Source organism: Crotalus tigris, unplaced genomic scaffold (genome assembly GCF_016545835.1).
Source record: "Crotalus tigris isolate CLP2741 ecotype Arizona unplaced genomic scaffold, ASM1654583v1 scf7180000024429.2167931701:2281839, whole genome shotgun sequence".
In the NCBI taxonomy this organism is placed as follows: domain Eukaryota; kingdom Metazoa; phylum Chordata; class Lepidosauria; order Squamata; family Viperidae; genus Crotalus; species Crotalus tigris.
In genome coordinates, this window is record NW_024100596.1 from 1202324 (window position 1) to 1225487 (window position 23164).

Below are 23164 nucleotides of genomic sequence, written 5' to 3' on the forward strand. Positions count from 1 at the left end.
TAATCTTGCATGATGACCTGGGTGTTAACAGTAGTAACACTTGTAGTGTTAATTTGTTTAATAGATGTTAGGCAAGAACAGATATTCTTCAGTTAATGACCCCTCATTCAGTGGTGCTGAACAAGCGGTAGTTAACAACTGCTTCTTGGCAAACTTGCAGTATCCCAATCATGTGCTTGCATTTCTAACCTTTCCTGCTGCCTTCCCATAAACAAAGTCAGCAGGGAAGCTAGGAGGGAAGGTTGCAAGTAGCCTGGCTACTTGCTACTTGCCATTGCTAAACACTGAAGACATGTGATTCTGTTGCTAAGCAATCACTTTGCTTAGCAACAGAAATTCTGGTCCTAATTATTGTTGTTAAGCGAGGAGTACCTCTATGACATTATCAGAGATAATTAAAAAAAAGAGGTGTCAGCTCATCTCTTTTACATCTATAATTTTTCTCTTCCCCTCTTCTCTCATTTTTCAGCACCACCCAAGCTGGTTTCACAAGAACAGCTGATGAAACTAGCTAAGAAAATGGGCAAGAACTGGAAGGAGATTGGGATTTTGTTCCTGGGTATGGAAATTTCACGTCTGGAGCAATTTGAAGGAGAACATTCGAAAAACATTGTCATGCAAATTTTCTCCATGCTGTGGCACTGGAGGAAGCGTGAAAAGGACAAGGCCACAACACACCACCTGTATAACATTCTCAACCAGGAAGGGGTAGAACTTGACTCCAGTGCCTATGCTTTTCTTTTAGAATAAAATACAACAGGAAGAAGTCCATCCAACTGTGCAGAAGATGAGCTACACCAGCGTTCAGTTTCTGTCTCACCACCTATAGTATTTAATGTTGTCATTAAATACCAATGTTTCTATTCAATGGGATGCCGTCGTAGGGAATTTTTTATACTGTCAGGAGAAACAAGGTGCTTCAGAACAAGTGTGGGTGCCTTCTTAATTAAGGTATACATTTTCCTCTAACTGTATGGCTACTGTGTGAGCCCAGAAAAAGATAGCCCTTCTTTAAGGAAATGACAAAGGTGCACAATGCAGGACCCCACCTGCTTAAAAGCATATTCTTAGCTTTGGATCTGAAGTGCTGCAAAGTACTAGTAATAACAGTAGGTTGGGATGAGGGTTGTTGGTAATACTTTTCATATTGGACAAATTTTTAATTTCTTTCCCAAGTTTCCTTTCCCTTGTTCCATCACTGTCGCAGTAGCTCTTTTTCTGATGAACAAGCCTGCAAATTTTCTTTTCTCTTTATTTTTTTTTCCCTTTTTATTTTCTCCATTCTGTGCTGAAGTTTTATTTGCTTTATATAAAATGACAAAGCAAATCTAATTCTCTGTCTTTTCCACTGCATCTGTGTCATGTGCTAGTCTTGTCTTGTTCTGATGTCTTCACTTGGATCATCTCCTATTAAAAAAAAAACCTTTTAAAACGATAGATGAGAGAGAGAAAGAGAGAGAAAAAATAATAGCAGTAACACTCATATACCGCTTCATAGTGCTTTATGTGTGTGAGAGAGAGAGATACCATCAATCAAGCTGTACTCACTGCAGCGCATGTGACAAACATGGACAAAAGTAAACTAGTTCTTTCAGTTTAAGGCTTAAACTTTTAGTTTAGATTGTAGTTTAAATAAATGTTCATGCCTTGTTGATCATTATTTTAAAATTTACTTTAATGGTTCATTGCATACATTATATTGGCTGTAGGGTTTCTTTCCTGTTTATTGTCTTTGTTTCTGTAAATTCTAGATCCATGTTTATCCTGTGTTTGTTTTTACACTTTTTAAAAATAAAAAGGATCATTTAATATCTCAATCAAAATAACATTTTAAAAAAATAGAAATGATTTAATGCTGTTTGGAGGCAGAGACTCTACTGTTTCTAATGCTGCCATGTATAAAATGGTGAAGTTTTATAAAAGCAGTACATTTAAATACATAGGAAGGTAAGTAAAATGCACACATATAAATCCAACCTCTGTAACACTTAGCTTTGCATTATTTTCATCTTTTCCTCCATTAAAAATACAAATAACTTTAGTAGGTAAAACTAGTAGAACTAGAACCCAGGAGTCTGTGAGTTCTAATCAGGGACAAAGCCAGATGCATGTCCTTAAGCCAGTCAGTCCCTCTCAGTCCTAGGAAGAAGGCAAGAACAAGTCACTTCCAAAAATTTTGCCCCAAAACTGCAGGGACTTGTTAAGGAGTCAGCACTTACCAAAAGGGAGAGAAAGAGAGGGACAGAGAGAGAAGAATGTTGATTAAATTTTAATTACATCTTAATTGAAAAGTAGAAGTTAGATTGCAAAAAGAAAAAAAGTAGAACTGTCCATTTTTATTTTCTAAAGCAGGGCTTGTCCGTGTCATTTTCTTTGTAAAAATACAGGAGTGATTTACCATTACCTTCTGTACAGTATGAATCTGAATTAATGCCTTTGCCATTGTCACTAAGTGATCATCTGCCTCCAACATAATCCTATACTGTTGCTGGCTGCCAAATATAGGTGCCTGCTTGCTTTAGCTTGACAGCTGGGTGACCTTCACATCTTGGGCGAGCCTGAGCCTGCTGGGAGTATATACTCTTGGCATACATTTCCAATATTCTTCACTTGTTCCTCCCAGGAACAGCCCCTGGACCACAATGAAGCAGCACAGTAGAAATTGGGGGATGTACTACTGAGAAATCTAAAAGACCAGGTTAGGAGAAGATCACCATGGAAACTCTGGTCACTAAGACTCAACAACACATAATCATAGCAGGATTTGATATATTCTTGCTCTGCTAAGAATAGCATCAGTCATTTTTCTTTCTCCAGCTGCTCTTCTTCAAGATGAGAATGGCTACTGAAATATATACCAGATACCCGTGAGAAAGCACTGAGTTGATTCAGACAAGAGGTGAAGCCACAATGAATAATCACTAGGAAGTTACCATTTCCCAAATGCTACCAATTGTGAATTGCAAAATTTCAAGCTACTAGCTGTGTGGCAAACAGATTGAGTAGTCTGTAGTTATTTGCTGCTACTTAGTAACGTTGGATTTTGGAGTCCACATCTGATAGTCTTAGGCTTTCCTTGTTTTTTGCAGAAGGCAGTGAAGAAATGAAAGCATTGTGTTTGCTTTAATTTTAGAACGCACCCACAATTACAGAAATAGATAACAATAGGGTAGGGGAGGGAAGGTACTTTACATCTTCACAACATGTTTGTAAAATGGTTTAGTAGCAGCAAAGACAGCGTGCTAGTGGCACTTACTCATGAGTCCCTGTGCATGGTTGGAGAAGTGTAGCTTCCAAGCCATTTCAACAGTGGTGTATGATGATTGGAAGTAAGGTGGTGTCTGCTTTTGAAACACATACATAACTGTTCCAATCTGTATTGTACAGTTAAGCACAACATGCATGCACGATCTACAGATCTCTGCCAAGCCTCCCAATTTCATCAAGGAAGAAATCCAGATCATCTCTGGTGACTGCTGGATTGGTGACCACCTGGCGGAAAAAGTTCACCTTTTTGCCAAGTGGCTGATAGCTCACCATCATGGAACCTTTCTTCATCATCCGCTCTTTAATCAGTGGAGCTACCTAATCAAGGAAAAACAAGCAAAACCTCTCAGAAACTGGTTGTGCATATATGGTATAAGATATTCCCCACTACCACTATTTTCTTTTATTGACCCTGTAATCCCTTGTGTCGGGGTAGAGTCGGGGCAACTGAATGATGCTGAACATTTACTGGCTGGGTGCCCTTCCTGATGCCTACACAGAGTTCACAGCAGATATTTTCTCTTTGCACCCAGAAAGAAATATCAGCCATCAGCTATGATCGAACTCACAGCTTCCTGATTGTGGGGTGAGAGCTCCACCTCTAGGCCACCATGTCGCTCATATTCCCCCCTCCAACCCTTAATGAAACTTTGTTCACAGACAGGTTCTAAAAATGGCTTTCAGGTGTGGAATCAAACTAGGTACTTGTGTGTAATTTTTACCAATTTTTACCTACTTAGGCTTCCCTCTTGATGTACATGGTAAATGTTTATATGAAAATCCATCAAAACCATATCTCAAAGGTTCATTTATTCTTCATGACTTTTCCCCAGATTACCCTTGAGCTAATAGACTCCTAACCCAAGTCAAACTTTTGGCTCAGGCAACATGCACTCACACTAGCCTGATCCAAAAAAAAAAAAAAACATCTTTGGAATTAATGGCAAAAGATATCTCATAAAGTTTTGCATCAGAAAACCTGGCAAGGCATCACAACATCATTGGCCTCTTCACCAGGAACCAGGCAGGTTTGATACGAGTCCTCCACAGTTTGTCAGCACTTAGCAAGCGTATTCGGTACTTCTACACTTTGACAACTCTGTTACAGGTTGGCTCTTTCAGCTGCTCTCTTCAGCTTTTTCACATGAGCATTGTGAAAACAGGTCAATAGGGTACTTTTAGAAATACAGCGTAGTCCTCCACTTACTACCACCATTGTGCCCAAAATTTATGTGGCTAAGTGAGATGGTTGTTAAGTGAGCTTTGCCCCATTTTAGACCTTTCTTGTGAGTTGTTAAGTGAATCACTGCAACTGTTAAGTTAGTCACACGGCTGTTAAATGAATCCGGCTTCCCCATTGACTTTTCTTGTCAGAAGGATCGCAAAAGGGGATCACATTGACCGCGGGACAATGCAACGGTCATAAATATGAGTCCATTGCCAAGCATCCGAATTCTGATCACATGATCTTGGGTATGCTGCAAGGGTTGTGAAATAGGGTCCTAAGTCACTTTTTTCCCAGTGCCTTTGTAACTTTGAATGGCTACTAAGCAAATGGTTATAAGTCAAGGACTATCTATATCCTCAACTGACTGGAGCCAAATTGGATTTGGAATGCGAACCCCTTCTTCATGTTCCACACTACTCTTGTCCTCTTACCCCAATTAAGCATGCTGTGGAAACAAGGCCAATGACCAATGGGTGCTGTTGCCTCCATCCAGATCCCCTTAGTCTACATCCTCTTCCAACACTGGGAAACTGAGCATTACAGAAGCAGTTCCTAATCTTGAATTTCATGTGGGTTTAAGCTATAAATCTATCATAACAAGCCAGAATAGCCAAACAGCCAGCTGTTAGAGATTATTGGACTTCTTGCCCCATAACATCGATGAACATACAGCTGAGAACCACTGCATCATAACACAAATGGGCCATGTTTTCTCCTTGTCTTTCTTTTCCGTGGGGCTCAAAGGCGGGAATTAGCCATTCCTATATCGAATGCCACTTTATGATTAGGCAAGCAACAAATGTGCAGATGTCCATTCATCCTGAAGAGCTTTTCTCATTTCTAATGAATGCTGGATCCAGAAACATGTATGAACTCTGCTTTTTACTTATTTTACAACCCAAGAGCCTCCAGAGGGATTTTCCTGCTCTTATTTCCTATTTCAAAGATGCTAACACTTACCTTCTCCAGTTTCACCCAGTAATCAGTGCAGCCTTCCTGCCCTTGCAGACTGGGAGGTACATACCAAAAACAGAGATTGATGAATTCTGGCTGAAAAAGAAAAAAGAAAAGAAAAGAAATAAGAAACCCTAAAAGACAAGCATGTTAAATGATATTTCTTCTCTGTAACCTTTGTGCAGTAGAAAGCTATTTTCTTATGGCACTGATATACTATCAGCAAAGAAACTGGAATACAGAACCATAAAATGGTTTATTTAGTTTTAATCTAGCCTGATGTATGAACCCAACCATTGTTTATAATTCATAGTTTATGTCACCTATGTCAACTTATGATCTCCATGTGAATATGCTAGCTCTCTCCTCCCCCATTTGAAGGGGCCCAAAGCTCCTCAAGATTGCATTACTGCAATTCTGCGGCAAACTGTCAAAATTACATGGCATAACTTTCTACACTGTTTTGGAAAAAGCAAGAAAATTGATATATATCTGAAAGGCTAGAAATACTAATTCCCATTTTTAAAATATCAATCTCCCACAAAAATGAAGTCAAAATTCCTGCCTCCACCCCTTCAGATGTTGCTACTACATTACTGCCCTTTTAATATTTTAAAAATGTTGCAACTCCCAATTTCTGGATTGAAAGACAGCCTGGTATAGTGCTTAAGGCAGACATGTCAAACACAAGGCCCACGGGCCGGATGTGGCCCGCAAAGTGGTTTCATGTGGCCCGCGAAGCCATCCTGGAAACAGTGAGGGAATGGCCCCCACTGCCTTGGCCCTCTAGTGGACCATGTGAAGCTCCTCCAGTGGACCATGCCTTGACACTTGCCCTAGTCCCACCCACTTCTGCCAGAGACCCTCAGATCTGTCCCACTCCTGCCCAGGCCCGCACAGGCACCAGTGACGCAAATGATGTAGAGCTGGCCCCGCCCACCCAGTAGGCCATACCCACTCCATCCATATCCACTCAGTAGGCCACACCCATCCTGGCCACACACACACACCCCCCCTGAGGGCAACCGCAATGCTGAGGCGGCCCTCAATGAAATTGAGTTTGACACCCCTGGCTTAAGGCATCAGGCTAGAAACTGGTAAACCGTGAGTTAGGCATGAAATCAGCTGGGTATCCTTGCGCCAGTTACTCTCTCACACCCCTAAGAAGAAGGCAAAAGCAAAACCATTTCTGAAAATCATCCCAAGAAACTGCAGGCAGTCAGCGGGAGTCAACCGTGAGTTGAAAGCACATATACAATTTGGGTTAGCGGTATGTGAAAACATGACATTATGTTTCAAAAAGCAAAAAAGAAAACTGCTGACTTAATGGATAGATAGAACTGCAGTGTCAGATTAGGAATTGGTAGGAAAAAATTAGATGAGCGGTCTCCAACTTTTCCGGCTCTGCAGACTGGCAGCGGCAGCAGCGGGGGCAGGGGAGGGGCAAAAGAGGGGATGGTTTCGCGGACATGCCCGTTGCTTGCACAAATAGAGCTTTGCTCACTCACCTGCTGCTTGCATGGCCTGGTTCCCAATGGGGATCATTCGGGACCCCTGATTTGGACCATTGAATCCAAATCTCCTTCACTTCAGGAATTCAAATTAAAGTATTTGTGACTAATGGATATCCAGCTTCTGTTTTTCAGCGCATCCAGAACCCACCTCTTCCCTTGTTAATCAGTGATCTGAGCACAAGCTGTGGTCCTATATGTGAGAATAGCCCATTATTTATTGTGGTGGAAATACTACTTTGGACGTGATAAAGTGCCCCCTTTTCCTAGCAGCTTCACCAGACTAGAAAGTGGGAGATTGTGAGTTCCAGTTCTGCCAGAGCCAATTGAATGACCTTGGGCCAGTCACTCCCTCGCTCTCAGCCCAACTTACCTCAGAGGATCGTTGCTAGGGGGAGAATAGGAGGAGGAAGGTGTGTTGGATACAATCACTGCCTTGAGTTATTTGTAAAAATAATAAAGACTGGGTACAAGTAAATAAATAATGTCATATAATATACATCTCAGCAGGCCAGGTAGCTCATACCTCTATCACTAGCTGAAAGCCTTCTCTCTTCTTAATTTCACCAGCTAGATACCTAGGATAAAAAAAAAGAAAATGTCAGGGAAGACGCTTGAACCGCACCGCCAGTCACCAGGAATGGCAGAAGAACTGACCCCAAACTTTTCATATACCTAGTGTAAGCAAAGGCCCTGTCCACTCTCTGCTCCAAGCCTTTGCTGCCATTGGCCTTCCACATCAGCCACAACTTAAAGCAATCTACTTTGCGTCCACACTGGATGGTTTGGTCTCCCCTGTCATAAGCTATGTTGTAGAACTTGTCCGTCTGGAAGAGGTAGGTAGCTTGGGCACAGTGGCATCTCTGCAGTAGTCCCTGGGAAGAAAAAGGTATCAAAATAGTTACCTTTAATTTTAAAAAAACCCTTGTTTTTCACATATAATGATTTATTCTATTTGACCGTGCAAAATGCTCAAAGTGGGTAACACCAACATTTCAAAGAACTTCAAAAATGAACTGGGAAACGTGATGAGAATAGGGTGACCACAGACTCAAAGTCAGAAACCAGAGAGTTTAAAAGAGAGACATGCAACACCAGACCTTGGGGAGGTGGTTAAGCTACAATTGGTTCTAGGCAGTATGATCAATGTGTGGGATAAGAAGTTAAATCATATTTGGAGTGCGTTATTCATTGCAGTTTTCTGGTTCAAAGCAGGAACAGCATGGCAGGTAAAATACTTGCCAAAATTGGAAAGAGGGCAAACAGAAACAGGGATTATCCAGAGGTGAGTTTCTTTGATAAAGACATACCAATGGAAAGGCCACTTTTTTTTTGAATCCCGGCCAAAGCATTTCTAATCTTCATGAAGGACAATTACAAGTTCCAAAATATCTTAATGGGCAGACAGATTCATATTAGAGTAGTTCACCTTCTCCTAATATGAAAATACAGATAGTCCGCAGCTTACAACAGCTAATTTAGTGATCGTTTGAAGTTACAACAGCATTGAAAAAAGTGGCATGACCATTTTTCACACTTACAACTGTTGCAGCATTTCCATGGTCACATGATCAAAATTCAGACACTTGGCAATTGACTCATATTTATGATGGTTGGGGCCATGTGATCCTCTTTTGCGACCGTCTGACAAGCAAAGTCAATGGGGAAGCCAGATTCCTTAACAACTATGTTATTAACTTAACAACTGCAGTGATTCACTTAGCAACAGTGGCAAGTAAAGTCACAAAATGGGGCAAAACTCACTTAACAAATGTTTCACTTTGCAACATAAATGTTGGGTTCAATTGTGGTCATAAGTCGAGGACTACCTGTAGATCTTGCTAGTTTGAGAGGGTCAATTCTGCATAAAGCAAGGAGCAGTAAGTCTCTGGCTGGGTATAGTCCATAATCCTACAAAACTTTCTATTGGTCATTTATTTCAACACCTTTAGAAACCTTTGATTTCTAAAGTTTCTAAATATTATGACTTAAAATAGATTTAAATATTATTTTCATAGCAAAGAGGTGATAAAGCTTCAAAGATATACAGCAGTTGAACAATATTAGCCTTGACCAAGAATATCAAACTTCCATATTCTACGCAATATGGAATTCCACACCTTCAGCTGCTAGTTGAAGAAGTACTGCAGAAATTAAGCAGAAGAAATAAACATAAATCCAGAATGAGTTAATGTACAAGAAGGTCTCACTTTGACTTTTGGACAGAGAGTTGGACTAAGTAGCTTTGGGTTTCCTCTAACCATATTATCTGGAGGGAGAGATAACTTATACAATATCATGCTTCATGTCCAGGAAGAGAGAGAAGCGCTGAATACCTACAGAGTTATCCTGGACCAAGAAGGCAGAACACTGAAGTCCAGCCATAAGCATTTTGTGGGGATTCCAAGCCACCGAATCAGCCCTGGATGGAAAATAGAAATGAGCATTTCATAATTGGATATACCTCCTATGCAAATAAATGCTAATAACCATACTTAGGAGACTGCTAAAAATTCAGTGGTGCACCTCTATATTTTGGATCTTTTGTATATGTGGATCATCAGAGAAACACATTAGTCTACAGTATCCAAAAATCAGAAGGAATCCAGTAGCACCTTTTCAACAAATAAAATGTATTAAAAGACATACGTTTTTTGGGACTTCCGGTGGATTTTGCGCGCGCGATGGCGGCTACTTTGTAGCCGTCTCTCCTGGGTAAGTGTAAGAACCGCTATGAACAGCAGACATCAGCTGTTCAGCGGTTCAAAATCCCCCTCCCGGGCAAAGGGGGGGGGGGTAGAGAGTGTCTGAATAGTGGTAGAGCCTCTTTTGCACCCCCCAAGTTTTTTTGGGGGGGGGTGAAAGGAGTGCTCCCACGGAGTTCAGACTTGTCTCCGCTTCCCAGCTGTTTTTGTCCTCAGGGACAAAACGAGCCGCTGCAAACACCTCCGTGCTTAAAGAGAACTGGTGAGTTTTTTTATAAACGGACAGAGCTGAGTAGAGGATTTAGTTTTTCCTTTCTTTGATTTATTTGGATTTTAAGTTTTAAGACTTGCTTCTATTTTTATTCTCTCTTTTTATTTTTTTTTCTTTGTTGAAAGGGAAAGTAAAATGGCGATCGGCAAATCTCTGGGTGTTTTTTTTTCTGAAGTTAGAATGCTGACCGGCAGGCTTTTTGGTGTTTTTCTTTCCTTTCCCTTTCCCTTTTTATTTTCTTATGATTGGAATGGTTGTTTTTGGTATCTCTAAGTATTTTTTTTGGAACGGACTTTTTCTATTTAATTATTATTATTTTTTCTCCCTTCTTTTTATTGTAATGACCCTTTTTTGAAGGACTTTTTTCTGTTTAATTTCTTGCAATTTTTAAGAAGGAGTAAAGCTTTTTTTTAATTCTTTTTCTCTTCCTTTTTTTTCCCCCTTTTTTCTTTTTATTATAATGACCTTCTTTGGAGGGAGTTATGATTTTTGAAGGAATTTTTATAATTTTTTAAGAAGGGCTAAAGGTTTTTCTTTAAGATGGCTCCAAAGCGTCCAGGGATTTCTACAGCTTCTAAATCAACAGTTTCACCCTCTTCTGGGGGTCAGCTAATAACTATGAAGGATTTGCAAAACATGATGGGAGATGTTATAATTCAAATTAGGGCAGAAATGAAAAAGATTTTAGAGGAAAATAATAAGATCTTGAGACAAGATTTTGTTTTGGCTTTAGAAGGAGTTGCTTCTGTTCTTGAAAAGGTGAACTCCCATGTGGAAGAGGTAGCTGAAAAAGTGGACATAATGGAGGGGAAAATTGAAAGTATGGAAAAAGAAATGGAAAATGAGATTCTTATGCTTCAATATGGACAAATGGAATATGCCTTAAGAATCAGAGGCCTGGAAGAGTCTTTGCAACGAGATTTGAAAGAGACGGTTGCAAAGGACTTTGCATTGATTTTGAATAAAGAAAAAGAGGGAATACTTAGTGAAATTGAAAAATTATTTAGGGTTAACTCTGTGGTGGCAGCACAGAAGAATCTGCCAAGAGATGTGGTAATTTACTTTGGTAAAAGATCTTTACGCAATGAAATTGTGCAAGCCTTTTATAAGAAGAGATTTCAAATTGCTTCACAAGATGTCATAATTTTTAAGGAGATCCCATCTAAAATTTTAAGAAGAAGAAAGGAGTTTGCTTTTCTAGCAAATGAACTTAAAAAGAGAAAAATTCTATTCAGATGGGATGTTCCGACTGGAATGGTGGTGAACTACCTGGGGACATGTCATAGACTTAATACTGTTTCTCAAGCAAAAGATTTTTATACTTCGGTCCTGGGGGTATGTGCATCGCCATCTATTAGGTCTCAACAAGTCCAGATTGAGGAGCAGAAGACAACTTGTGTAGCACATAATTCCAAAGAAAAGCAGCAACAGAAGAAGGTTAAGGAAGTTTCATATTCAGTGGTCTCTGAATCTCTGGGAGATGTTGGACCTACAAAGTCTTTGGAGCAATCTTCAAGGGTGGAATTGCTGCCTGAAATGGAAATTGGGAAATCTCAGTTTGAGGGGTATCAACAAGAGAGGAACGGGCAGAGGATAACTTGTATAACTTACAATTGTAAAGATCAACACAAGGAGGAATTTAAGGAATCCTTACCTGTATTGGCTTCGGAAGTTAGACCTACAAAGTCTTTGGAGCAATCTTCAGAAATGGAAATTGGGAAATCTCAGCTTGAGGGGCACCAACAAGAGAGGAACGGGCAGAGGATAACTTCTACAACTTATAATTATGAAGATCAATACAAGGAGGAACTCACTGAGGAAGTTTTACAGGTATCGGTCCTTGAGACTGGTGCAACATATAAATGTAAAGAAAAAGTAACATATAAATGTAAAGAGAAAGACCAACAGAAGAAGGAGGTTGAGGAAGTCTCACCGGTACTGATTCCTGAGCTTGGGGGTCAACCAGGACTTACAAACTCTTTGGAGCGATCTTCAAGGGCAGAATTCCACGCATTCTTTTCGATGCTTGCGGGCAAGAGAGACTGATATGGATTGTGCTTATAGTAGATGCAACTGGCTATTAGACAGAAGATTATGGATATTGAATGAAAATTTTAGATAAGAAGTTTGTGTTTATAGTGGATGCAACTGGTTATTGGACAGAAAATTATGGACATTGAATGAGAACTTTAGACAAGAAGTTTACTATTGAGATTGTGGGAGAAGTAAAACTTATATCGTTTTTGGAAAATGTTTTATGTAATGTCTAAACATGTGTTTTGGGATAATAATATATTTCAGCTTTAAGTTTTAAACCTTTAATGATAATATTGTTTAAACTTGTGTTTTGAAGGGATTATAATTTGTTTATTTCAGTGAGGGGATTCTAATAAATTTGTGTTTCGAAGGGAGTATAACTTGTTTAAGTTTCAAGTAATGCTTAAATTTGGTTTTTAAATATTATTATTAATATTTCTAAGAGAAAATAATTTGTTTAATTAAATGTCTAGATTTGTTTAGGAAAGAAAGTAATGTTTAAATCTGTGTTTTTGGAGGAAGTCTATATAGAATGATGATTGTATTTAGACTTGTTTAGGATTCAAAAGTGTTTCAAATTTTTAAATATTATTATTAATATTTTTAAGAGAAAATTTGTTTAGATTTGTTTAGGATTTTTAAGTTTTTTTTTTTTGGATAAGTGAGAAGATTATGAAGATTGAAGGAAATATGTATTTATTTTAAGTTTTCTAAGAGTATTTAGTTTTAATGGTATAACAAAGGTTTATATGTTTATTTTTTTGTATTAGGATAAAGAAAGAGGGAGAAATTAGATTTTATATTATAGGCATAGATATTCAAAGAAAGTAATGTTTAAATTTGCGTTTTTGGAGGGAGTTTATATAGAATGATGATTGTATTTAAATTTGTTTAGGTTTTAAAAGTGTTTTAAGTTTTTTTCTTAATTAAGCCTGTACTTAGCTCTGGGAAGTTCAGGGGAGGGCTTGGGAGGTTGGGGAGGAGGGGGGTGAGGTAGGGTTGGGGGGGGTACGGGAAGGGGATTTGTTTTTGTAAAAATTTAAAAATTTTCAATAAAAAAAAAAAAGACATACGTTTTTTGAGCTGCAGCTCAGGACATCAGATGCAAATGAATAGTTAAGTTGATCAGCTTTTGATACAATTTGTTAACCTGCTAATCAGACTCCTTGCATTTAAATGGGATTCTTAACATGCACCATAGGGGTCAGACTCGGGAAAAAGGCCTTGAACCAGAATCTCCTGTGGCATCACTGCCCTTTAGCTCTCACAGACAAGTCTCAGCCAGTCAAGGAACACATAAATGCCACTATAATCATTGTATTGTTCAGCTAAAAACAATAATTCCCATGGTCTTAAGGACAAAGAAAGAAGGGAGAAGTGTTTCTTTAACTATGTGTTTCCAATTTTTTTTTCTGAACAATTGCAAAAACCTTGAAGGCCGAAGTACCAATCTTTTAATGTTTTAACTTTCAACACCCAATGTTTTGATGTTTTTAACCTTTTATACTGCTTTATACTGTTATTTATGACATTGTAAACCACCCAGTCGCTCGATAGAAAGATGGGCAGCATGTACATTTAATAAGTAGCTAATTAGATAAAATTTACATCTAAGTTGGTGTGTTTTTTTTGTTTTGTTTTTGGACTGGACATTGAGATGCAGAAGACTTCTTTCAAGCCAATCCCTCAGAATGACTAACTTGCCAACCTTACATCATCAGCTCTCTGGCCTCATTCACCAGCCAGCCAGCACTACATCTAATTAGCAGCCCACCTTTGTCTTTCAATATGCATTTGCCTGATCCAGTGCTTCATTCCAGTATACCTCTATGGCTGCCTTGTTTGCCTCCCTTCCACTGTCTTTGCCTAGAGCTAGACTTTGGGTCTGACACTGACTTTCTAAGGAACTGAGTTGGGCCAATAACAGAGGATTTCCAGCAATGTAATTTACCAACAGCATGCAGTTAGCAATACTTGATCTGCACCTGTCCCAAAGGTGCTTTTTTTCAAGAGGCAACTGGACTTTCTTCTTCTTCTTGGAAGATGTTTCACTTCTCATCCAAGAAGCTTCTTCAGCTCAAGAAGTTTTTCTTCAAAGCTGAAGAAGCTTCTTGGATGAGAAGCGAAACGTCAACAAAGAAAAACAAGAAAGTCTGCTTGCCTCTTGAAAAAGCACCTTTGGGACAACTATGACCTGGATGACTGAGAATCTCCATAGACATTGATCTGCACCTGCATTTTCACACCATCCTGGTAGCAGGACACTAGGCATCTGCAACAGGGTTGTTCTTTGTGCTACTGGGGCAGTTCTGCCAGGAGAGGGAACTGTTGTCTTACTGTTTGTTTTACTGACAGGGCAACCAGCCAGTGAACATGGCCCTGAAGTTCTAATTCAATGGGGATGGAATGGCCCAAAGCCCAATCAAGATCCCTCTAACTCAATAAAGACACTCACTGTAAACTATTTCTTTATAGATTTGGGTGACATGGTTGTTTGTGGCATGATAAAAACAAGGTCAATGTGGATTTTAAAAATCATTTTATTAGACCTGCCATACTGAGAATTTGGAACAGGGGTAAGGCAAAAATTGACTCTTTTTATATTGCTTTATGCTTGTCACCCAAAGAAGTCTTTTTCAGAAGGGAAATGATAATTAAACAACAATGGTCGCTGATTTGTTGAATTTTTCTCAAGGAGAAATGTAACTTAAAAATGAGAAAATTTGGAGCTGGAAGGTCTTACATGCTATTGGTTTCCCTACGCTAATCTATGGTAATAGAAAGATTTAAGGTGGATAAGAGGGCTTATGAATTATAAAAGGGTAAAACTGAATTTGATATACAGTCTTGTACAAATGATGATCAAATTATTTCTAAGACGTACACACTTTTATTAAAAACGGAGACAGAGGATGAACAAGTCGAAAGTCAAAGTCTTGGTTGTATATCTTTTCACAACTCGTTTCTGTAAGAAATAGTATCTACCTTTCGATTCCATCCAGAAGATGCCGATGTCTTTGGGAGAGGAGAGCACTGCCACCCCAGGCTGCCTATAGGAGAATAAAAGAACCATATGAGTTGCTAAAAAGGAGTCCAGTCAAAACCATGGAGATGGTGCTGCAATTGGAAATCGCAAATTAAAGATACAAGAAAATAATTCAGGTGGTAACGGAGTAGCTAAAGGGCTAGCTTTTAAAGGCTAAAAGAATTGCAAAGTAGTTTTCAAACAGAATGGAAGAATCTCAGCTTATGCCGAATGTTCACAAACATGAAGAAAATCACTTTTCTACAAATATACCCGAATAATAAATCACAGTCCACTCAACAAGACTGCTGCCTGCTACACCTCTGTGTGACTGAATCACTCCTCAGATATTTTCTCACCAATCTCCATTGGGGGAAAAGCTGGTAAGGCAGCACATATTTGCTCAACATTAAAGCACATATTTGCTCAGCAGGGGATGCACCTGGTACACTCTTTCAGGGCGAGAGATTTGAAACCACAATCCCAAAAGAAGGAAATCATGAGGTCCTTCTAAGACCAAAGATTGTACAGAGGAATAAATATTGACATCAGTAACTTTCCTTCAACTTAATTGGCCTGACATCTGAAAGTAATCTCACACTGAATAGATAAAGATAAAGACAAAGATACTAACATGCATGCAAAAGTTTTGTTATGTTATATGGACACTGGGAACAACTCCTGAAACCTACCTTAGGAAAGATTGGGAAAATGGTATTGGAGACTAAGTAGATCTAAAAAAAAAACCTTAATGCAAATGTGTATCATCCTTTGGCTCCTGACCAAGACATCACAAGGCATCCCATTCCTCCTCGGGTGGTTGACCCGTGTCTCCATTCCAAAACATCTCTAGAAGGTCCTTACCTCCACAGATTGTACTTACATCCACATGGAACCAGAGTTTGTGTCTTGTGCACACCTCCGCAATCTCAGGTAGGGGGTCAAAAGCTCCCAGGACAGTGGTGCCACAGGTGGCATTGACAAAGAAAGGGAGTGCTTTCTGGAAGAGAAGATCAGAACTTTGATTGGCATAAATATGGTTCTCTACAACAGAACCACACACATGTGGTCACCTCTGCCTGAATTTTCCTTCCTTCGTGTGTAGGTCTCTGGTAAAAGAAGCATAAGATATTGCATTAGGATGCCATTTCTTCATTTGTTGCAACCTCAGACAAAGAGGCAGAGTTTGCAAAGCCCCTATGTCCATTTCATGTTTCTTTTAGCTCTGGCTAAAAGGATCACTGGCTTGGATATGGGGAGAAAAAGCATCCTTTTACATAGTTTAGTGGGAGCAAAGAGAAAACTGTAACCTCCTTCAAAACCCTCCACAACCAACATACCTCTGATTTTGCCTGGTTGATCTTTTTCTCTAGATCAGCAGGGATCATTTTCCCTCTGAGGAAGAAAAGGTTGAAATGATTGAGCCATGAAAGTCTTTTCAGCAGGTCCTTCTTGCTTAAACCACTCTGATGTCAAGCCAGTATGAAGCTATGTGTTTCACTTTGATTATATATAGAAGGAGCTTTAACTTTGAACCTACCTCTACTGCCAATCAGATCAGAGGAAAGGGTTCTTACTTAGATTCCTTTGTTTTATCATATTTTAAAAGGTCATATACAAAGTGATGTTTCAATCCTAGTTCTTATTATGCCACCAGTTAGAAACGACAGCTTATGGAGAAAACAACCTCTACAATCTTAAGGGCTAGAAATCCAAACTTACTTAAAATAAATATTCTTAGCAGGTTCAATTCCACAGACATTACCAAGTTCTAAATCTCCACAGTGTGAACACATGAAGCTAATAACCCAGAGTTCAGATTGTAATTTTTAATCATTGGAGGGGCAGAGGGTTTCTAAAACCTGGGGGGGGGGGGCAGCAGAGACAATTGAACAATGGGATAAGCAATCTACAATGGTTCTGAAACCTATTGTTGGAGATGGTTTAATCCAGATTAAATGGTCCATTCATGACATCAAGACAGAACCTTTGGTCTTCTCTAACCTCATAAGGATTTCCAGTTATTAACACTCACTTTTCATCCACTGCTACAAGGTAAACATTGTCTGTGCCGATGCCCAAAAAAGCTGCTCCCTTTTGGATGGAGTAATGGCACTAGAAAGCAGAAAAAGAAGATCAGCAGAATCAATTTAAGACTTCCCCTAAGAAAAGCCTCCTCATCTGTTCTGAGTCCTGGGAAGCCATTTAGTAATTAAACCATTTAGAAAATTGCTACCCACAGAAATATCCAGTTGCATTTCTACCTAACCAACAAAATCCTGACTGTTGTTCTGGGGAGAGCATTCTCTAGATTATCCCCCTTATCTTCTCTAACTTAGAGCAATAGATTACAGATTCTGACAAAGATCATGGTCTACCAGAAGATACAGCAATACCAGGCTTCAAAATAAAGGTCATTTGGTGGTTTCACAGCTGTTATCTGCAAAATGGGAATGATTAATTTACTTTAGGCAGGTAGAGAATAGCAGCACGTTCTGGAATTTCCTGCAACATTCTATGCAAGTGAAAATTGGAGTTTGAAGAAGCAAGATAGGAAGAATATTGATACTTTTGAATTTTAGTGTTGGAGAAAGCTCCTGAAAATACCATGGACAGTGAAGAAAACAAACCAAAGATCATTTTTAAAAATTAACCCGTAATTCTCACTGAAAGCATAAACGACCAGGTTCAAATTATCCTACTTTGGACACATTAAGCAAAGATCTAGCCTTTCTAGAGAAGGTTATAATGCTGGGAAAGAAATAAGGAAACAGAAGAATGGTACAATCAGTAGCAAGACTCAGTTACAGTAATGATGAGGGTGCCATCTGGATCTTCCCAAAATGTCTGCTGTTAACAGGCCAGTCTGATCCAACTCCTGGTGTACAAATTCCAGCTTCAGTCTCCCTTAGTTGTACCCAACCTAGTGCCCTTTAAATGTGCAGGACTACATGTCCCCTAATCTCCAATATGTCCCCCCTGAGACATAGAAGCCAGCTAAATCTTGTTTTAGCATTGCTGATAAGACAATGACCCTCTCTCTGAAGGTAGCCCTATTGGGTGGGCATCTGTCCCAGAGACCATTAGTGTCTTGCTGGATCTCTCAAATCCCCAACACCAACATCTGCTGTCTGAGGCACTGCTTGTCCCCCTACCTTAGGAGTGGGGCTACGATAAGCCGGTTTTGGGGGCAACAGATCCTACTTTCATTATCGATCTTCAAAAGTCACAAAGGCATGGGCAACATTGTGGCATAATTATTCAAAATAAACATGTTAAGTGTATTAAAGTGGAGGGTGTGTTTTAATCATACCTCAAAACAAAACATTTTGCCACCAAATTTCAATAGCCTAATCTCAGCAGGCAACCCTTACCACCACCACCAAAACTAAAAGCAAATTAGGCTGGGTTAATCAAAAGCAAGTAGGTGGGTTCTTTAGAGCGTACACAAGAAAACAGTACCTCTTCTGATGTAAACACTGCTAGCTTTGGTATTGCCCAATGCCCCTTCTGCTTGCAGTCTGGGAAACGGTGATGCCGTGCCACATTCATGGCATACATGTTGGAGATGGACCCTCCTACCAAGGAAAACAATCCAAAGAATTGTTCAATGACCCACTCATTACCATTTTAAAATCAAATTTTAAGGTTAGCAGGCATCTCCCATGCATCCGCTGTAGACATAATGAATGGCAGAAATTGGTTTCATTTGGATGATCCTGAATTGATGATCCTCTCCCTCAGAGATTCACCCCCACATTGTTGCTTTTCCAAAAGGCCTTGATGACATAGTTTTGTCAGCAGGCTTGGGGACCCTATTCAAAGCCATTCAAGTACAGTAGCTTGTCTGATTCTGTTTTTGCCACAAGAGGGTGGAAGATAGAGTGGAGGTTAAATTTTGAATTTTTAACTGTGGATATTTAATGTTGCATGCCACCCAAAGTCACTATGTGTGAGTTGAGTAGCTACATCAATTTATTTAATAAATAAATACTATTGGCTGCATGTCAACTCTAAAATATTTAAAAACAAAAACAAGCCCCTGAAAATTTGCAGGTTCTCGGTTTTACACACCAGGGGAGAAGATTCCATCGCCTTTTTCCCAGCCAATCAACTTTCGCAGTTTCTTCAGCATCACCTCCTCCATCAAGACAAATACAGGTGCAATCTCATACGTGTATCTAAAACACAAGTGGTTTTATGAGTCTCATCTGAAAAACAGCCAAAATAATCAGCAAATTCTCAGAAGGCAACTAAGGTGTTGGTTTAGATTAGGAAATGAAAGTGGCTAGGATACTTTGCTGCTCAGGTCTTTAGTAAAACTGCCAAGACTTATTCTGCTCCATCTAACACAGGAGGAAAAGATACTTAGACAAATTTGATAGTGCAGGATTTTTGTAGTTTTTGTTTTTGTTTATTTTGATTTGTCTTTTTCTTTACTCTTTTTTTTTCTTGTAGAAGTTTTTATCTTACAATGATATTGTTAATTGCCTATAGCCTTCAATAGTAGGCAGTTTGCAAATGAAGTAAATCTGTAAATAAATATAAACCTTTGGAGGGATAAAATCAAAGGAAGCAGATCCCCATTTTTTTCCCCTTGTCACCTATCTCTTGCTCCACACAGTCAACACATCTGACTGAATAGAGCAGGACTAACAATATCTGACCTGCAAAAATTTGGAAAATTGCTACAGGGCAGCAAGGAGATTTTTCAGTATCTCGTAGCTGCCATGACTAGTAGTCATCCAGGTTTCCTCAGCCTTCACCATGGTAGCTCAAACACTGAGCAACAACAGAACCCACAGCAGATGAGCAGCTTAGGAGGAAGAAAATTGGCCATTGTGGAGCTTATGAGAATTCAACTACTGGGAGTAGAGTGCAGATAAATCAACTGCCCAGAAAGGGATCAAGGTTCTAAACAGAGTCATCCTTCCAATGCATATCTCCCGAGTATCATGATATTTTCATATTAATATTTACTCACTTGCAGAGATAGAATGCAATGATTGCTCAAGATGGAAGAAGTTGCATTCAGGCTCCAATTCACATTCAGCCACTACATTAACTGGCTGACTTTGGCTGACACTGACACTGGCCTGATTCACATTAAACCAAGATTGGTTTTAACCATTTTTAAGCAAGCACATCTATATCACCCTAAACTCCAAGAAAAGAAATCACATTTTGATTTATGTATGAAAAGATCATTTTATTTGCACTTAAATTATCCCATAGAGTGATTGTGAGAATAAAAGAAATAGGAAAAACTATCTAAAGCATTTAATTTTGCTGTTTGCCACGAGGGGAGAAATGTTAATATAGCGATATCAAATTACTTCCCCCCTCACTATCCATTAACTAGGGCAATGCTAGCCAGTTGCCACAGAGAAAATGTTTCACAATCAGCGGAATCTATTTTGTTTGTCTCCCTGAATCAGAGGCAAAGAAGATTATTTGTATTGTATTATTCTTATATCACAATACATTACAGTGTTGCTCATAGGAATATGATCCTCTGCGTATTTTTTCCTCTGCAAGTTTGCATTGTTTCAAAACCTTGTCAAACTTATCTGATACTGCAACAGTGGAGGACATTAATAGAATTTGTGGATAGAGTACATCAGAAAAAGCAAAGACTTGTCTTCAAACTGCTTTCTAGTTACGGTCTCTGGTCCCAAAAAGCAGCAGTGAAATTTATCTAAGCCACAGCTGATTCTTAAAAAAAAAAATTCATTCTTTCTTTCTTTCTTTCTTTCTTTCTTTCTTTCTTTCTTTCTTTCTTTCTTTCTTTCTTTCTTTCTTTCTTTCTTTCATAGCATAACTTTCTAAAAAATGCATATATACATACTGGCTAGTATTGAGCATCTCTGTAATCATCCGTCCAGCCAGAGCATGGGGATCAAGCCCAGAAAATAGCTGATTGCAGAAGCGTGGATGACCTGGAAGTAAAAAAAAGAGACGCCTGCTGAGTTCCTTTGGATCTTGGATCAGCCACACAACTCCCATCACTTTTACTGAATAGAATCTTCTTTCATAGGAAAAGACTGCATATCAAGAGGAAAGAAAATTGTGCAAAAGGAAATAGTCTCTATGGAAGTACGTCATATTTTCTTCACCATTACAGGTATTAATGTGATTATTGTTGCAACATGAACTAAAGGCTCATTTGTATTACCAGAACTATTCATAATATTCCTTACTGTTTTCCTGAATCCCACCTTTTTGTTTACGTTTCAGTCACCTTCTAATAATTGTACAAGATCTATTTTAAATTCATTTGCCCTTACCCTTAAGAAAATAATTATAGTTCAAAAAGAAACAGAATCATATCAAATCCTAAGTACTTAGGTATTTTCCCTTCAACTGGAAAACTTAGTCTCTTGGTACGCGTTACAGTTCAATCCAGAATTTTCACTCAAGACACAAATTATCAGGTTCAAACTATCCTACTAGGATACATTGTGTGAATACTGTACCTAGCTCTTTAGAGAAGTCTATAATACTGGGAAAGAGAAGAAAACAACCAGAAGCAAGGTGGATGGATTCAATTATAGTAGCAATGAGTACATCATTGGAAGATCTGAAGGACTACTGTAGATTAGGGACAGATCATATGGAGAAAATCTATTTATGTTGCTAAGAGTTAGCACTAATTTTATGGCACATAATCAATCACACACTTGTTTTTTTAAAAAAGACCATCCAAAAGTACTGTAAACTGGGGAATCAACTAACTCAGGATGCCAGGATAGGCAAACCAATCTCAATAACTGGACTGGAACAATCCTATCTCCTAAGAAGTTCTGAAGAAGGAACCACACTCTCTTAACTCTTGCCGTGCAGAACACTCACATGTTTTCACACTGTATCTGATAACATCCCGACAGCGTTCCAGCAACTTTTCATGTGGCTCCCCACTGTCTTTTAGATCGAGATCCAGAATTTGTTGCAGTTCCTCAGGTTCCTTCCAAATGCAGACCTATCAGCAAAATAGTTCAGCTCATGTCTGAAAAGCCATATTGTATACAAGCTGAAAATCTAACAATGCAATCCTATATCCAGGTTATGCTTTCAGGATGACAAGGGGTTGGTATAAAATTCTATATTATCAGCATAAGTCCAAATTCTGCTCCCTGTGGATGCTGTTATGTTGTCAGAAGTTGAAGTTAAATTTCCCTAGCTCTAATCTTCCTCCAAACATCCAGTTTACTATTTTATTTAATATATAGTAGGGCAACATTTACCCACCCAATCTCTCCAAGAAGCATTGAAACCGTAGGTTCCAGACTCCTGGCCAGTCAGGAACGCTGGCTAAAAATGTTAGGGATTAATGGTCATAAGACATTGGGAGGGCTTCAGCTAGGGCAGAGGTAGACAACCTTGGCTCTTTTATGACTTGTGGGCTTTAGTACCCAGAATTCCTGAACCAGCCATGCTGACTGAGGAATTCTGGGAGTTGAAGTCCACAAGTCATACAAGAGCCAAGGTTGTCTACCCCTGCCCTAGCTGAAGCCCTCCCAATGTCTTCTGACCATTAATCCCTAACATTTTAGCCAGCGTTCCTGACTGGCCAGGAGTCTGGAACCTATGGTTTCAATGCTTCTTGGAGAGATTGGGTGGGGAAATGTTGCCCTACTATATATTAAATACAATAGTAAACTGGATGTTTGGAGGAAGATTAGAAAAATTGAGAAAAGAATAGATTATACCCAATTTGCTCAATGCAAACCATTCGGGATTAGGAAATTGTGATTTTTCTGCTGAGGGACTACTTTGTTAGCTTGCAAGTAAAATTCAGTTTGGATACCTGGCCCAAGCCATTGCTTGAAATATATAGAGTGGACATCCCAGCTCAAGAAAACTTAGAATGAAAAACAGTATATCTTACCTTTTCAGAGGCATCCATCCCTTTTCGAATTCCTTCTTCAAGCATGATCTGGAAGGCTTCCTGCAGGAACTTCTCACCAGCTACTCGATCCAAGCCAGGAGATGACAAAGAATCTTCTGCTGCCATTGTCAAGCAGATCTCCTATAGGAGGTGGCCTATAGGAGGAGGCCAGGCATCAAGAACATGAATTCAAATAAGACCCTGAAGGCAAACCCACTAAAATGTTTCCATACTGGCATGGTATATATCTCCAGAAAAAGAATGTTACAAAATGCAAA

At 39.2% G+C, this 23164-nt stretch overlaps 1 protein-coding gene across 6 annotated transcripts in view; it reads right to left on the minus strand.

Annotated features, from left to right (window-relative positions):
- Nucleotides 1-1657: 1657 nt before the first annotated feature.
- The window catches only part of LOC120302351 (cysteine sulfinic acid decarboxylase-like), a 34668-nt gene continuing 13161 nt past the window's right edge, over nucleotides 1658-23164 (minus strand). For 4 of the 6 annotated variants that reach the window (XM_039330576.1, XM_039330577.1, XM_039330575.1 and 1 more), the window contains exons 3-16: nucleotides 22887-23041; nucleotides 21851-21977; nucleotides 20847-20937; nucleotides 19073-19179; nucleotides 18461-18576; nucleotides 17034-17113; nucleotides 16339-16393; nucleotides 15882-15998; nucleotides 14959-15023; nucleotides 9301-9382; nucleotides 7636-7835; nucleotides 7487-7538; nucleotides 5456-5545; nucleotides 1658-3585 (exon numbers count right to left, since the gene is read on the minus strand). In XM_039330576.1, coding sequence (XP_039186510.1) covers nucleotides 3412-3585; nucleotides 5456-5545; nucleotides 7487-7538; nucleotides 7636-7835; nucleotides 9301-9382; nucleotides 14959-15023; nucleotides 15882-15998; nucleotides 16339-16393; nucleotides 17034-17113; nucleotides 18461-18576; nucleotides 19073-19179; nucleotides 20847-20937; nucleotides 21851-21977; nucleotides 22887-23012 — 1482 coding nt within the window. In that variant the 5' untranslated portion in view covers nucleotides 23013-23041 and the 3' untranslated portion in view covers nucleotides 1658-3411. Of the gene's footprint in view, nucleotides 3586-5455; nucleotides 5546-6492; nucleotides 7154-7486; nucleotides 7539-7635; nucleotides 7836-9300; nucleotides 9383-14958; nucleotides 15024-15881; nucleotides 15999-16338; nucleotides 16394-17033; nucleotides 17114-18460; nucleotides 18577-19072; nucleotides 19180-20846; nucleotides 20938-21850; nucleotides 21978-22886; nucleotides 23042-23164 lie in introns of those variants that run through there. The other 2 variants (XM_039330580.1, XM_039330581.1) reach the window with 2 other exon arrangements.